General features: G+C 47.9%; 1 protein-coding gene across 1 annotated transcript; it reads right to left on the bottom strand.

The window, feature by feature from the left end:
- Window positions 1-8,489: 8,489 nt before the first annotated feature.
- LOC125520174 (uncharacterized) lies at window positions 8,490-17,301 on the bottom strand. The gene is made up of 17 exons (XM_048685015.2): window positions 15,856-17,301; window positions 15,293-15,364; window positions 15,059-15,175; window positions 14,553-14,609; window positions 14,368-14,438; window positions 13,958-14,057; window positions 13,782-13,852; window positions 13,603-13,703; window positions 13,388-13,491; window positions 13,238-13,291; window positions 13,089-13,144; window positions 12,931-12,969; window positions 12,517-12,846; window positions 12,196-12,266; window positions 12,045-12,117; window positions 11,510-11,571; window positions 8,490-11,411 (listed from the first exon to the last, which is right to left on the bottom strand). The coding sequence occupies exons 2-17, from the start codon at window positions 15,320-15,322 to the stop codon at window positions 9,943-9,945; spliced, it is 2,805 nt and encodes a 934-aa protein (XP_048540972.1). The 5' UTR covers window positions 15,323-15,364; window positions 15,856-17,301; the 3' UTR covers window positions 8,490-9,942.
- Window positions 17,302-17,415: the final 114 nt, after the last annotated feature.

Raw genomic sequence — 17,415 nt, 5'->3', positions numbered from 1 at the left:
GTTTATTATTCATCCTAGAATTGTATTAACCGGAAACTTGATACATGTGTGAATACATAGACGAAACAAAGTGTCGCTAGTATGCCTCTACTTGACTAGCTCGTAAAGATGGTTAAGTTTCCTAGCCATAGACATGTGTTGTCATTTGATGAACGAGATCACATCATTAGAGAATGATGTGATGGACAAGACCCATTCGTTAGCTTAGCATTATAATCGTTACGGCTTTATTGCTATTGCTTTCTTCATGACATATACATATTCCTTTGACTATGAGATTATGCAACTCCCGAATACCGGAGGAACACTTTGTGTGCTATCAAACGTCACAACGTAATTGGGTGATTATAAATATGCTCTACAGTGTCTCCGATGGTGTTTGTTGAGTTGGCATAGATCGAGATTAGGATTTGTCACTTCAAGTATCGGAGAGGTATCTCTGGGCCCTCTCGGTAATGCACATCACTATAAGCCTTGCAAGCAATGTGACTAATGAGTTAGTTGCGGGATGATGCATTACGGAACGAGTAAAGAGACTTGCCGGTAACGAGATTGAACTAGGTATGATGATACCGACGATCGAATCTCGGGCAAGTAACATACCGATGACAAAGGGAACAACGTATGTTGTTATGCGGTTTGACCGATAAAGATCTTCGTAGAATATGTAGGAGCCAATATGAGCATCTAGTTTCCGCTATTGGTTATTGTTCGGAGATGTGTCTCAGTCATGTATACATAGTTCTCGAACCCATAGGGTCCGCACACTTAACGTTCGATGACGATTTATATTATGAGTTATGTGATTTGATGACCGAAGTTTGTTCGGAGTCCCGGATGAGATCACAGACATGACGAGGAGTCTCAAAATGGTCGAGAGGTAAAGATTCATATATTGGAAGGCTATATTCGGACATCGGAAAGGTTTCGAGTGATTCGGATATTTTTCGGAGAACTAGGGAGTTACGGGAATTCACCGGGGGAAGTATTGGGCCTTATTGGGCTTTAGTGAAAAGGATAGAAGGGCCACAAGGGGAGGCAGCGCGCCCCCCATGGGCTGGTCCGAATTGGACTAGGAGGGGGCGGCGCCCCCCTCTTTCCTTCTCCCTCTCCCTCTCCTTCCTTCTTCTCCTACTTGACTAGGAAAGGGGGAAACCTACTCGTACTAGGAGTAGGAATCCCCCCTTTGGGCGCGCCCCTTGATGCTAGCCCTCCTCCTCCTCCCCTCCTTTATATACGGGGGAAGGGGGAACCCCATAGACACACAAGTTGATCTTTAGCCGTGTGCGGTGCCCCCCCCCCTCCACAGTTTTACACCTCGGTCATATTGTCGTAGTGCTTAGGCGAAGCCCTATGTCGGTAACTTCATCATCACCGTGAACACGCCATCGTGCTGACGGAAGTCACCCTCGGCCTCAGCTGGATCAAGAGTACGAGGGACGTCACCGAGCTGAACGTGTGCAGATCGCAGAGGTGACGTGCTTTCGGTACTTGATTGGTTGGATCGCGAAGACGTTCGACTACATCAACCGCGTTACTTAGCGCTTCCGCTTTCGGTCTACGAGGGTACGTAGACACACTCTCCCCTCTCGTTGCTATGCATCTCCTAGATAGATCTTCCGTGATCGTAGGAGATTTTTTGAAATATTGCATTCACCAACATTTACTTTTGTGATGAAGTTGCTAGAATTGCTAAACCCGATGAAAAAAAATAAACATAGACCTGTTGTTGGCATGCCTATTGTCTTAGTTAAAATAGGAGATCATTGTTATCATGGTTTATGCGACATAGGTGCTAGCTTGAGTGCTATTCCTTTTACCTTATATCAAGAAATTATGAATGATATAACACCTGCTGAAATAGAAGACATAGATGTTACTATTAAACTTGCTAATAGAAACACCATCACACCACTTGGGATTGTTAGAGATGTCGAAGTCTTTTGTGGGAAGATAAAATATCCTACTAATTTTCTTGTTCTTGGTTCCCCACAGGATGGGGTACTACCGTTGGGGTTGCAACTCGGGGTTACTCAAAAGCAGAGCAGGAACATGGGAGAAGCAGTAGAACTGCTACAACGGTACTACCGCCCACCTGAGTGGTACTACCGCTTATAGGCAGTAGTGCTGCTCTCAACTGCCGCTTCACTTCCACCGAGAGTGCATCGAGACCTAGAGGGAGCGGCGGTGCAGTGGTAGTAGCAGGCGGTACTACCGCTTACAAGCAGTACTATTGCTTCTGTAACACCCTCGATGCGACTATATCTCCCACGTGTCGAGGCACGACTTAGAGGCATAATCGCATTGAAGGCATATGTCGCAAGTCAGGCAATCATCACAAACATCCCATGTAATATAGATAATAAAAAGGGATAACATATTTGGCTTACACTCGCCACGTCAATCAAGTACATAAATAACATTACATCATCCAAACACTCATGGCCCGACTACGGCGCCAAAATAAAAGATAACCCAACATGCGACATGGTCCCGATCACCCCCAACTGGGCACCACTACTGATCATCAGGAAAGGAAACATAATAACGCTGAGAGTCCTCGTCGAACTCCCACTTGAGCTCGAGCGCGTCACCTGGAGCGGAATCATCAGGCCCTGCATCTGGTGTAATAGTAATCTGTGAGCCACAGGGACTCAGCAATCTCGCACCCTCGCGATCAAGACTATTTAAGCTTATAGGTAAGGCAAGGTAAATATATATGTGGAGCTGCAGCAAGCGACTAGCATATATGGTGGCTAACTTATTCGCAAAAGAGAGCGAGAAGAGGAGGCAAAGCGCGAGCGAGAAACTAGAGAGCAACCTGCGCAAGCATTACTCCAACACCGTGTCCACTTCCCGGACTCCGCCGAGAAGAGGCCATCACGGTAACACACTCAGTTGATTCATTTTAATTAAATTAAGGTTCAAGTTATCTACAACCGGACATTAACAAATTCCCATCTGCCCATAACCGCGGGCACGGCTTTCGAAAGTTCAAATCCCTGCAGGGGAGTCCCAACTTAGCCCATGACAAGCTCTCACGGTCAACGAAGGAATAGACCTCCTCCCAAGACGTTCCGATCAGACTCGGTATCTCGGTTCTTCAAGACACTTCGACAGGTTAAAACAAGACCAGCAACACCGCCCGGATGTGCCGACAAATCCCGATAGGAGCTGCACATATCTCTTTCTCAGGGCACACTCAGATTGTCTTAGGTACGGGTAGGCCAGCCCAGAGTTGCCCCTGGTGGCCACCGGCAGCTGATAGATGGACCAACACTCAGAGGAGCACTGGCCCGGGGGGGTTTAAAATAAGATGACCCTCGGGCTCCGGAAACCCAAGGGAAAAAGAGGCTAGGTGGCAAAAGGTAAGACCAAGGTTGGGCATTGCTGGAAAAGCTTTAATCAAGGCGAACTATCAAGGGGTTCCCATTATAACCCAACCGCGTAAGGAACGCAAAATCCGGGAACATAATATCGATATGACGGAAACTAGGGCGGCAAGAGTGGAACAAAACACTAGGCGAGAGGCCGAGCCTTCCACCCTTTACCAAGTATATAGATGCATTAAGATAACATAGCAATATAATGATATCCCAACAAGTAAATAAATGTTCCAACAAGGAACGACCTCCAATCTTCACCTGCAACTAGCAACGCTATAAGAGGGGCTGAGCAAAGCGGTAACATAGCCAATCAACGGTTTGCTAGGACAAGGTGGGTTAGAGGTTTTAAATGGCAATTTGGGAGGCTTGAAAGCAAGTGGTAGGCATCGTAGCATTGGCATAGCAAAAGAGCGAGCAATCTAGCATAGCAAAGATAGTAGTGATTTCGAGGGTATGATCATCTTGCCTGCACAGTTGTCAGAGTTGACTGGATCCTCGAAAGCAAACTCAACGGGCTCCTCATTAGCGAACTCGTCTCCCGGCTCTACCCAAACAATACAAACAAGCAACAAGGACACAATCAACCACGTGCAAGAATCAAACAATATGATGCAAAGATGGTATGCTGCGCGGGATGCGATGCGGGATGCATATGTAAGATGTGACAGGGAATGCATGAACCTGGCCTCAACATGGAAATCCAAGTGTGCCACTGGAAATATGAGATGAAATCGCTTGAAAACGATATAAAGAACGCCGGAATCGGAGTTACGGTTTGGAAATGGCAAGCGATTCAAGAATGACACCGGTCTACGATTTACAGCAAGTAGCCATCTAAATGCAATGATATGAACATGCTACACCACTCAAACATGACAACAAAATACATGGCAGGAATGCATTCAAGATGCTTAACAAAAGTCTAGCACTGAGCCACGGCCAATTCATCCATTAACAGGTTCAAACAAGCATGGCAAAAATGCATAAGGTAAACAGATTTCAGACTTAGTGAAATTAACACTTGTCTGGAATTTTAGATCAGGTAGCCCTCTTCGGAGCAACAAAACTAGATGCTACAGTACCTGAACATGGCAAAGTAAAGCATGGCATGGAGCTACTCAAAGAGCTTAACAAAAGTCCCTTAGTGACCTTGAGCCAAAAGGGATCAGAAAATACAATTGCAAGCATGTGAACATAGCAAAAACATAATCAGTTTTCAGACTTTGTGAAAACTGGCACATGCTGAAACATAACTCAAGTAGGCATGTTTACGAGCTCGATGCACTCACTACGGAGCAAGTCATGACAAACTAAGCATGCATCCATCTAGAACACACAAAATGCAAGCTAGACATGGCAAGAACAATAACATAGCATGCATGGATCAACTACAACATCATCGGCAAAATTGTAAACAAGTTGACAATCTTCCCAGATACACAAAGTAGCAAAAGTAGAGCTCGATTGACTCAAGCTAGGTTGCTCCATAATTGCAAACAAAGGCATGGATGGATAGAGCACTACAAGGTTAACAAAACATCCTTACTGATCATCCTCAAAAGAGGCACGGATCACTAGGAATCAACATGAACATATGACAACATGAGATAAACAGCTCAAGGACTTGGTGGAAATGCTAAGTCCCTGAAAACAGAATTATCAAGTGCACCACTTCGCAAGCTTGCACTAGTCACCACACACATCACAAAAATACATGGGTTGCACCTCTGGAAAGATGGCAAAACCCTTAACAAAACATATGTAGAGCATCAGGGCATATCATGCACACATTAATCATGGCAAAAATGACAAATGTCTAAATGGAGTAGCAGATCTGACAATTATCTCAAGTAGCCCTCTTCTAACAGCATTTCGGGCATCCAGATGAACTCAAATGAAAATGATGCAATGGAATGAAATGATGTACTCTCTGAAATGAACATTTTGATATGCTATATGCATGAATCGGAGCTACGGATGAAAAGTTACGAGGCTATGAACATGAGCACTTGGACTAGAAAATTCCAGGGACTTAGAAAAAACACCACCAGATCTAGGGTTTTGGTGGCACGCGAACCGAGGTGGCTCCGACGAGGACTGTAGCTCCGGCGAGGTCGGCTCGTCGGCGGGGAGAAGAAAGGGAGGCGAGGTCGGGCTCTCCCCGGCCGGTGCTGGCGGCGGCGGGCTTCGAGGAGCGGCGGGGCGACGACGACCGCGCGGCGGGGCAGCGACGACCGCGGTGGCTGGAGCGGGCGGAGGGGAGCTCCGGTCGCCGGCGTTGGCAAGGGAGGCGGCGATGCGGCGGCGGGGAGCAGGGAGGCGCGGGGCGACGGATGGGCCTCGGGGGCCCGATCTGGGCCTCCCGGGCCGGCGGCGGCGACGAAGTGGGGCGGCGGCGCGGACCAGTGAGAAGGCGACACGTGGCGGCGGCGGGGTTGATCCGGACGTGTCCGGCCCACGGGAAATTGTCCGGCGGCGCGTGGAGACGACGGAGACTAGGGTTTCGGGGAGGGGATCCGAGATTTGGAATGGGGGTTCTTTAAATAGGCATAGAGGGGGCTAGGAGAGTCCAAATGAGGTGCGGTTTTCGGCCACGCGATCGTGATCGAACGCTCTAGATGATGGAGCAGGTTTAGGTGGGTTTTGGGCCAAATTGGAAGGGTGTTGAGCTGCAACACACACGAGGCCTTTTCGGTCCCTCGGTTAACCGTTGGAGTATCAAACGAAGTCCAAATGGTACGAAACTTGACAGGCGGTCTACCGGTAGTAAACCAAAGCTGCTTGGCAAGTCTCGGTCCAATCCGGAAATGTTTAATCCCCTCACACGAAAGAAAGCTAGAAATGACCACCGGAGGAGAACGAAGCGCCGGAATGCAAAACGGACAACGGGAAAAATGCTCGAATGCATGAGACAAACACGTATGCAAATGCAATGCACATGATGACATGATATGAGATGCATGATAATAACGACAACACATGGAGACAAAAACCCGAACCCGAGAAAATAAAATAACTTAACGCCGAAAACGGCAAGAGTTCGAGTACAAATTGGGAAAGTTACATCTGGGGTGTTACAGCTTCGCACTACCGTTGCACTTCCATGCAAACCCGACACAAAAGCCGAGTTCCCAGAAGCGGCAGTAGTAGCCGCGACACAGGGCAGCGGTACTACCACTTACTAGAGCGGTACTACCGCTTGAGGCCTCCGGCTCACAAGCATAGAAACATATGTCTACAAGAAAACCAGAACTGCCAAAACTTCTGCAAATGAGCTCCAAAATGAGCAAACTCAAGTTTGTTGGATAGATGACGACTAGTACTATCCAAACAGCCAAAGGTATAGAGATGAGAAACCTCTATGAATGAAGAACCGGCAAAAACCCCAACATCGAAAACATCAAAGAAGATGCATGTGAACTCCGTTTTCGATGAACTCGAGCTTGTCATGAGGATGACCAAAAGCTCTAAAACTCACAAAGCGAAACACCAAACAAGAACCAAGAAGGATGATGCAAGTATTCAATGGTTTGAGCTATCTACGAATGATATGATCAAGCTACTAACATGAGAGCCCCCCTTGATAGTACAACAATCGATCATATAACCCGGTCTCCCAACTACCACCGTGAGACCGGTAAAATATAAAACCTATCAAGGGCAAACCTTTGCCTTGCACATAGTCCACTTGAGCTAGATGATGAAAATCTTGACTTCCTCAAGTTGGACCACCTTCCTTGATTGCGTTGGCTCGATGAAGACTAGTTGATAGCTCCCCCATACTCCACTATGGGTGAGCCACTCTTCGACACATCTTCACAAGTCCATTGACACCACAATGGATGGCAAGCTTCAAGCATGATCTCTTTGTGATGCTCCACTTGAACTTGCACACCCAAACTTGATGACGATCACCACTTGATGTCATCCTTGTTGGGTTGTATGATATCTTACTCTTGACGCAAGCCCATGGAAACACATCAAACCCCACAAAGAACTCTCACATAGACCATGAGTTAGTACACAAAGCGTAATGGACAATGATTACCATATCATGGGATCACTTGATCCCTTTCGGTACATCTTCTACGCTTTGCGTGTTGATCACCTAGATTCACACTTTAACTTAGTCTCGATCAACCTTGTATCATGACTTCTACATGACCAATCTTTGGATAATTCCTTGAATATCACTTTGGTCAACTCATAAACTCCTTGAAACCAACACATGGACTTCAAGAAATGCCTATAGACAAATCCTTCAAATATAACTCAAGGCAACCATTAGTCCATAGAGAATGTCATCAATTACCAAAACCACACATGGGGGCACCACAAGTTCTTTCACTCTCATTGTCTTACAGCCCAAAAAGGATGGTGCGTCCGAGCTCAACCACTTTAGGCCAATCGGCCTAATTCACTGCATGGCGAAGTTGATCTCTAAGGTGCTGGCGCTCCGGCTATCATCTGCCCTTAGCGGAGTGATCTCTCCAACGCAAATAACTTTTCGGAAGGGGAAGTGCATTCACAACAGTTTTCAGTATGTTCAGGGTTGTGTCTGGATGCTTCATATAGAGAAAAGGCAAAGCTTTGTTCTTCAAACTGGATTTTGCTCGGGCCTTTGATTCCATCTCCTGTGCCTACCTGCTTGAGCTGCTGCAGCGCATGGGGCTCTCGTCAAGGTGGAGAGACTAGATCTCCTTGATCCTCTCCTGGACCGGGGTTCTTTCATGCTTGCGGGCTCCGGTAGGGCGACCCCCTGTCCCCGTTGTTGTTCATCCTGGCACTTGACCCTCCGTACCGCCTGTTAGACACTGCTGCCAGCCGAGGCATCATCGCACCGCTACCAGGCCGGGAAGCTAGCATGCGCGTCAGCCTATATGCTGACGATGTTGTCATCTTTGCAAACATGGTGAAAGAGGACGTCGACACCCTGCTGGAGTTGCTGAACTTCTTCGGACAGGCGTCGGGGCTGAAGCTGAACCATGCCAAGTCCTCAGTGATTCCGACCAATTGCGGTGAGCTTCTGTTGTCGGATATGCTACACGGTTTCGGTGGCCAAATTGCAGATTTCCCCACTACCTACCTAGGGCCGCCGATCACTCCCAAAAGATTGCGCCTGGTGCATTTTCAGTTCCTCATTGACAGAATCAAAGCAAGGCTGGCAAGTTGGAAGGGCAAACTGATGTCCTTGGCGGGCCGACGCGTTTTGGTGCGTTCGGTGTTGTCCGCGCTTCCCACCTTCGTGCTCTCAGTGCTCAAGGTCCCAAAGAAAACGCTAAAGGAGGCTGACAAGACACAGCGCCGCTTCCTCTGGGCCCAGGAGGAGGCTCTGACGGGTGGCAAGTGCAAGGTAGCATGGAGCTCGGTGTGCTCGCCGATGGAGAAGGGAGGCCTCGGCGTGCTCGACCTGCATCGCTTCAGTTTGGCGCTCAGGTTGCGCTAGTTTTGGCTTGCTTGGTAGCATCTGGCGTGGCCATGGACGTCCTTTCCTCTGCCTTGCGATCAGAACAACCAGGACGCGTTCGCGAGGGCTACGAAGGTGGTGATCGGCAATGCCAGAACATCAAGTTTCTGGAAGAGCTCCTGGCTAGGTGGCGCGCCCCTATGCTCCTCCTTCCCGAGTTTGTCCAAACTTCAAACACACCATGCACAAAAATTGCACGGTGGCAGGGGCGCTCGAAAATGATCTTTGGATTAGGGACTTGTGCCACGACAACACCATCGACATCACCACAGAGTTTCTCTAGCTTTGGCGCCGAATTCAGAGCTCGGGAACCATACTCGATCAAGTGGACCCCTGGCGGTGATGACTGCTACTCCGCCCAGGCAACCGAATGCAATTCCCATCTCTGCCTAGCACGGGCTTCAGCAATGTCATTTGGAAAGCTTGGGCCTCGGGGAACACCAAGATGTTCGCTTGGCTGCTGCACAACAACCGGCTCTGATGCAACGACAGGCTGCAGCGTAGGAGGATGGCCAAACAGTTATTTATGCGGGCTTTGCGTCAGAAGTCTGGAGTCTTCGGTACACCTGCTGTGGGAATGCCCCTTCACCAGATCGATCTGGCGGAAGGCCGCGGCATGGACTGGCTGCGAGCTCCTGAGGAAGATCATGCCGCCGCACCACAGCCCTTTACATCACTGCCAGGAGCTGATCAGGCACACCCCAGCGAGGTTCAGAAAAGGAGTCAAAACCATGCTGATCTTGGTTGCATGGCGCATCTGGAAGGAGAGAAACGCCTGCGTTTTTCGAGCCAAGATGCAAGGGAGGAAGACGTGATCCAGGCCATCAAAGGGAGTCAATGGAGGCTTGCTGGCGCAGCATGCTTAGAGGCCCGCCTCTTTTTTTTTCCTGTTTTTCTCTAGCTTTTCACCCGATCACTTGATCACCACTGTTTCCCGCATGCTTTCTCCTAAATCAATGAAGCTGGCTTAAACCGGATCTTTCAAAAAAAAGGAGGAAGAACACTCCAACAGCGCGAGCAGCCTTGCGGGGACTTCTATCCAATCAACCGACAAATTTATTCGTCCAGCATCATGCAGAGCTGGAGGTGTCATGCCGGGAGCACCACCTGCCGGAGAATATGGTAGAGAGCCCGGAGGAATCCCTTGTGCTGCACTTCCTCCGGCAGCCTCAGCATGCTCGCCACCTTCTCGAACTTGTCCTGCCCAACCGACGCGTCCCCCGGCGAGGCTCCCGGCCCGAGGTCCTTGTGGAGCTCCGGCGGCGACAGCGCCCACTGCATCGCCCAGATGGAGAGGGGCCGCATGTAGTGCAGCCCTCGGTAGCCGCCCTCCGCCGTCCAAGCCTCCGGCGTCTGGAACGCGTACCCGAAGCCGTCTTTGGACCAGCTGGCGTCGTGGGCGCCCTTGGCCGTCCGGAACGCGGCCTCCAGCATGCCCTCGTGGATCATGCCGGCCGCGACGGCGTAGGTGGTGCCGGGCCATATCTCCTTGGACTGCGTCGACGACATGTCGATGGTGCCGTCCGGCCGCATCCCGTTCACCGCCCCCACCGTCCCGCCCTTCACCCGCATGACGTTGTAGTCCAGCACCGTCCCCAGCGCGCTCCGGGCCTTCTCCTCCTCCACGACCGGCTCCAGGCCGCACACGTGACCGTACCACTGCCCGGCGAGCTGGTCGGCCTGGATGGACGAGCTCGTCTTGCCGCCGCTGTTGTCGTAGTTGAAGTAGGTGCCGTTCCAGAGCTCGTCATCGTACACGCGCTTCGCCCTGAGGTGCCGCGCACGGAAGCAGCACTCGGCGTCGCCGTCGCCGACGATGCGCGCCATGGCAGCGGCGGCCTGCAGCGCCGCGACCCAGATCCCGCCGGTGTAGGCGCTGACCCCGGACACGGACCACAGGTCGTACGTCTGGTCGGGGCGGCCCTCGTTCTCGATCATGCCGTCCCGGTCCCGGTCGAACTGGTCCATGTAGGCCATGGCCAGGTACACCGCCGGCCACGCCGCCCTGGCAAAGGCGACGTTGCCCGTGGCGACGACGCCCCGGTAGACCTGCAGCACGAACTTGGGGTTGAGGTCCTTCCACCGCGACGGGTCGTGGATCATGTACGCGTTGAGCTCGAACCACGGGTCGTTCAGCCCCACGTCGTGCGGCACCGAGCCGAGGACCTTGCGCGGCACGGTCTTGCCGTTGAGGGTGCGCATGGGTCGCGGGTCGTGGAGGAGGACGGCGCGGGCGAAGTCGCGCTGGAGGCTCAGCTCGAGCTCCGGGAAGAGGGAGAGCAGCGCGAAGGAGGCGTAGAAGTGGACGTCGTAGGTGTTCCACATGTGGTACTCCATCGCCTCCAGGTACAGGAACTGCCCCACGTTCTCCTCGCCGTCGGCGAGCAGCGTTGCGCCGAACGCCGCCGCCGAGTGCAGGTCCTCCGTCACGGACGTCATCTCGCTCAGGACGCCGTCCACCACCGGGGTGCCTTGCAGGTCTGCGCGGAACACGTCGAGGGAGAATGGCTCCGTCCCCGTCCCCGATGAGGCGACGCTCATCTTTGGAGGCCGTCCGTCTGTGACATTTGACACAGAGATTTTGTTGTCAGCTCCATGCTACGAATCCGTTACGGCAGATCATACTTGGCTGATAGTGATGGAGATGAGCATTCACCTGTCCATATGGTGCCTCCAGCGACCAGATAGTAGAGTTCGTTGAACAATGCAACCGGATACCTGAAGACAAACATGACATCGATTATTAGTACTCTAGGTAGCAAGTACATATAAATCATTTCTCCCCTTGCGATTTTATACCCTGGAATGATCTGCAACTACATAAGTTTTGCAGACTGGGAAGTAATTCTGGGTGTGTAAAGGATGTCAACTATAATGCCATGGGAAAAACTGTGAAGAGACACTTGAGCAAAGTGATACTCCCTCCGTTTCTTCTTTTTTACTTCACATATAAGATTTGTCTTGAGTCAAACTTTATAAAGTTTGACCAAATTTATATACAAAATTATCAACATCTACAATACTAGAGATATACAATATGAAATTTAATTCAATGATGAGTCTAATGATATCGATTTCATATTGTGAATGTTGATATTTTTTCCCTATAATCTCAATCAAACCTTACTACGTTTGACTTACAAATCTTATACGCGGACTAAAAAGACACGAAGGGAGTACGAGCTGATTACCACTCAGGCAGCCTTTTGTCCTGCAGAATAGGCCTCTGCCACTCTTCGATTTTGGACTCCCAATCCATGTGTTCTACACTCAAAGAAGGAATAGCAAAGGAGCATCAGAATTCTGACCACCTATGGCTAACAATCAATCACCAGAGCTTACCAAGAAGGGCATCATGAGCCAAGCTCTCTGCAGCTGCATCTCGATCCAAGCCACAGAATTTGGTGTATCTCCTGTTCCAGAAAGCCATGTCAGTTACAAGGAAAAACAGCTACAGTAGTAGTTTTGAATTTCAGTTTCAGAAATATTTCACCACCCACCAAATTACTGATTTTTTTTGTGTACAACTTAAATGACTGAAATATTTTGACAAAAAAAGCAAATATAAGTGTCTACTGAAATTATTGAAATTTAGTAAAATTCATCGAAATCTCACTGAAAGTGAAAACCAACTAGCCATGCAGAATTAGCAAAACACATCACCTGTGATACGTTTTCCCGTCTGGGAACTTCACCTCGGGGCACGACCACGACAGAGCAAACGACACAACGCGGGTTCCCCCTGCCGGCACTGTCGTCGTCGCTGCGACCGCCGCTCCGATGGATAATCCGGGCTTCGACGCCCTTGGCTCTTTGCTGGTGCGGGTTTCGCTGAAGGAACCGTGCTGTTTGATCTCCTCCCACATGTCCTTGGCCGTGAAGTCGCCGGAGTCGGACGACCCCATCGTGAAGAAAGGGCAGTCTGTCACGCGGACGTCCTCTGTTTCCTGACACGCGATCGCGAACGTCACCGGCGGGTGCCCATCCGCAGTCCTACATTGGTGCCATCCCAAGTTTGCTGTTATGTTCGCAGTTCTGTATCATTTGAAGCTCTGCGAAACGAAATATTTGACACACCTGTGATGCAGAAGAACACCGTGCACACCATCATGCTCCCTGTGTAAGAACATAAAAAGGAATGGCAAGAACCAATAAGTAATTAAGGTTGTAGAGAGATTGCTGCTGCATAGCATGAAACACAAAGTGCGCGGAAAAACGAATTTAACGTTCATTACATCATCTTGGAGTTGGTGTGATTTCCAGTCAGCTCTGATCTCCCACCAACTGAATTCTGGAGGATGAACAAAATACATATTAGGTCCTCACTGATAAGGCGTTTTTATCTTCATGCTAAAAGGGCACCACGTTGGCTTGTTGCACTTACAGCCCATGTGAAGAGCAATGTTACATCTGCAGGTGTGCTCCCAGAATTTTGCACCTGCAAGACTCATCGATCAAAATTAAGTGCTGAACTGCAACAGGGGAAAGTACATGTCGTGTTATTTTGATTAAGTTGCCGAAGAAGAAAATGTACCGTAAATGTGAAAACTGCAACAGGAAAGCTGCTCTCCTTGTAGTTGTGAGGGATGATTGGTGATATCTGACGGCAGGTGATCTTGATTTCAGGGTCAGGTTCACCTACATTGCAATTAGTATAGTGTACCACAGAACATCTTCAGTTCATGGACATGTATCTATCAGGTAAAATATAAAAGTGCATACAAAACCTTATTGCTTTTAGGAATTTACCATCATAAACTGTCCAAGATCTTGGGAACAAGGCATGATAAGTACAGTTTTTCTCCTTAAGCTTCCAGTCCCAAGATCCAATAGCTGCCTTATCGACTCCCCTGCAAGTATGCACAATGAATGATATCTCTGGTCCATTTTAATGACCAGAAATAATCCTGTTGAGATCAACAGCTTACTTGAGAGCATCAGCAGTCGGTGCAGCCAACACCGTGGAGTAGCTCTTTCCATTGGGACGCGAGACGAATGCCTAGACAAGTGAATAGTGTCAACCATTAGAAGTTCTTTACAGTTAAGACTTAAGAGTGACACTAGGAATCGCCAATTGGGAAATGGAAGAGTTAAGTATAGTTACTGAAAATTGGTTTGCAAGGATAGGCTTCTCTTCATATAATGCTGGGAATATCTGAAAATGCTGAAAGTACCCTCTGTAGCTTCTCCCAATGCTTCCTGAACTGATAAAAGAGGATGTGATTTGAGAACAGGCATGTACTCCCTCCGTCCGGAAATACTTGTCATCAAAATGAATAAAAGAAGATGTATCTAGATGTATTTTAGTTCTAGATACATCCCTTTTTATCCATTTTGATGACAAGTATTTTCGGATGGAGGGAGTACCATGTAAAGTTCAATCATCTATGGAAAACATTTTTGAGTTAAAAACCACCATGACAAGCTTCAAGATGACAGAAAAGCCTACATGTACCTGATTGATAGTGAACCTATAGCTAATTTATAATCTGCAAAGGAAAGACTGGAACTTACCCAAGGCCACCAAGGGGTAGGCCACGGTAGCAGTTGTCCATCCATTTCCTGAATGGGTCATAGAGTATATCCTTCGCAAAAGTGAAGAATTGTTTTGTTAAGTTCCATGACAAAGCAGAGTGAATCTACGTAATTGCTTTAACAATAGAAGAGCGATGATATATTTCTAAACGTTGAGCACTCACCCGGCCTTTTCCCCTCTGGTCGGCATTTATCATCAGTCCCTTGAGAACCATGGGTATCTGAAGGACCACCAACAGGAATTTGGTTAGTATTAAGTTCACAGAGGAATAACGTATGTAGTACTTGTTGCTCAAAGCCAACAACAGTGTTGTTTCATCAGTCAGTTGCTTGATGGCATGGCTGAGCAAGCCAGCGGCATGTATCATTGCCAAGTGTGACAGGTCTTGCAAAGTGAAGAGTAGGGGAGAGTTCTCAAACAGAGTATTCTTTTTGATAATTTTGAACCTTTTTTGCATCACTTTCTTTTTAAATGAATGAACTAGTCATGTTCAAAACGCTCTACCGTTTTGATAATTTTGAACCTTTTTTTGCATCACTTTCGTTTTAAATGAATGAACTAGTCATGTTCAAAATGATCTACCGTTTTGATAATTTTGAACCTTACATATTCTTCAAAATATGATCAACACAGAAACCTGGGAGCTATAAAGTATGTTCAAATACGTACGATTGATATCATATCATTCATGGTCATGCTAAACAGTTCGATCTTCTTGCCTTCATCGTCAAATTTCCTCTGCCAGGTTCTTGTCGCTGGTTGTGCACAATTGATGTGCGAGCGCGCCTAAAGTTTTAAAAAAAGGAACCCATTAGTGCCAGTTTAGTTTGCTGATGAAGGCAAAGACAGTACGGAGCGAAGCATTTCTAAAGAAAAGCCTTGATCGAAAAAGCTTGCCCTTACCTTTGTTTGCTCTAAACCTGCACTTCCCATCTTGGTTACAGTACAGACACCGTTTGGGTTGAAGCAGATCAGCTATTTGGATGTGTAGGCAACAGACATATGCATAGTTAGAACTTAGAATGAGAGAGCCACAGATAATTCTTGGAAAAAGGAGCTTAATCACGATCCAGTTTAACGATCTCCACTTAAGATAGAAAAGAATAATGGAAATGAAGTGCTAGCCACCCAACGCAAAATTCTATGTGTTTCCCATGTTTCCTGGAAAAACTCCATTTCCTTCGCTACTCCTTTTGGCTCCACCATCCGCATTGCTTCCCCTCTCTTTATTTTACCCTAAATAAGCTTTCTAGGGACATCACATCTTTGTTTAATGTGACATGTTTATTTGAGCATCATTATGGAATAGACGATGACCCCTGTATCCATCCCTTGTGCAAATCATCAATGCAAGTTTCATAGCCTTTATCTCAGAAAAACGAAGAAAAATGTGGAAAAACTCATGTGTTCCAGCATCCAACTTTCAAGCGCCTATGCAAGAAACTATAGAGAGGTAGAGGACTAACCAAGGGAGGAGAAGGCCTGTGGTACCTGGATCTGAATGCTTCCACTCTACCACACCTGCATATGCATTGCTTGCTTGGCTCTTGCAGGAGATCCTCAGCTTGTCTTTATAGGACTGAGTTACTCAAAGCAATGCGCGACACGAGGTCTTATTGTCACACAAAACAACAATATCTTTTTTTTAACCTTGTGCGTCAGGATGGTTGAACTGTCCTATTTGCTCCCTTTTGTTAATGATAAGAAATAACATGGGCTCGGATTAGTGATGAGGCCACTTAGCCGTTGAGGTTGCCAATCAGAAGCCTCACCATCAATTGTTATCTGTTGGGTAGCAATTTATTGTCTTGGCCAAATGATTGTAAAGGAGTTGGATCCTTGTATGGTAGCAGACTCAGTAGTAAAGTGAATAATGCTCAAAAGCCCGTATTTTGCCAAAAGAGGGAACAAATTAAGCTTTACAGGTTCTGATTAGGGAAGAATAGAATAGGTAACAGGGAGGGTACATGATGACTACTGAGTCATCAGGCACTACTACTCTCATATACTGCTCTTAAACGGCTAGCAGGGCAAAGATGTTATGTTAGCTCTGTCGATGGGATAGTTGAAATAATCGCTTCACCAGCCCCCCTTTTGTTTGCGGCTAATGGTGAATTGAGCCTCTACAAGAGCATGCAGGTTTGCTACATGAAGTCTTCGAGATACAAGTACAATGGAGAAAGCAACCTCCAGCTCTAAAGTGTAATGTACTCATTCATGATGCCGACAAGTATAAAACAAAACAATGAGATTAGGAAGACAAAACAAAACCGACCTCGGTAGGTGTGGACATTTGCATACACGCATGTTGCCCATGTGCCCATTGACATTGAAATTTGAAAATGATCCCTGAAGTACACAATGAAAAACTCATACGCATAATAAAGAACGAAACAGCCCGGGGACCTCAACCTGCTGAAGATTGCAGATCTACATCTACTTTGTTTAGTTCCATCTGCAGAGCTATTGCTAAATACAGTACTTGCAATCTCCTCCTCTTCCAAGAGTTCCATCTCAAGATTCTGTCTTGCATTCTTGCTGAGGATGAGATAATCTACTCCTCTTCCAAAAGGAACCTAAATATGGGGGCAATGAAGCCTTACTGGTGAAAATCCTTGGACACAATGGAGTGCCTCTCTGAATTGAATTGTTGTTCTTGGAAGTCGATACCCTTAACAAATAATCGAACCCGACGCCAGATCGAATGGGCTGGGGGCCGCTGTTGCCGCATCCCGCCCCCACGAGTCACCCACCGGACGGGACGCCGTCGCCGAAGCATCCTCTGGGGAATCGATTGGACTCAGTGGCGGAATGGAACCACACTCGCGTCGTTCAATCTTTTCTCGCTGTTCAGTGGGGGGAACTGAATTCGCATAGGGGGGAATCGAAGCCAACACAGGGCATCTGTGCTTGTTCGGTTCAGAAGAGGATATAATTCAATAACATTGTTCTTTTTCTTTCTTTTTTTTCTTTTTTTTGCGAGTGAAATATTGTATTACTCAACTAAAGCAGTTCATACAATCAAT

The sequence above is a fragment of the Triticum urartu genome, chromosome 7A, assembly GCF_056163025.1.
Source record: "Triticum urartu cultivar PI428250 chromosome 7A, HENAU_Tu73, whole genome shotgun sequence".
NCBI classification, from domain to species: domain Eukaryota; kingdom Viridiplantae; phylum Streptophyta; class Magnoliopsida; order Poales; family Poaceae; genus Triticum; species Triticum urartu.
This window is presented reverse-complemented; position numbering and strand designations above follow the sequence as displayed.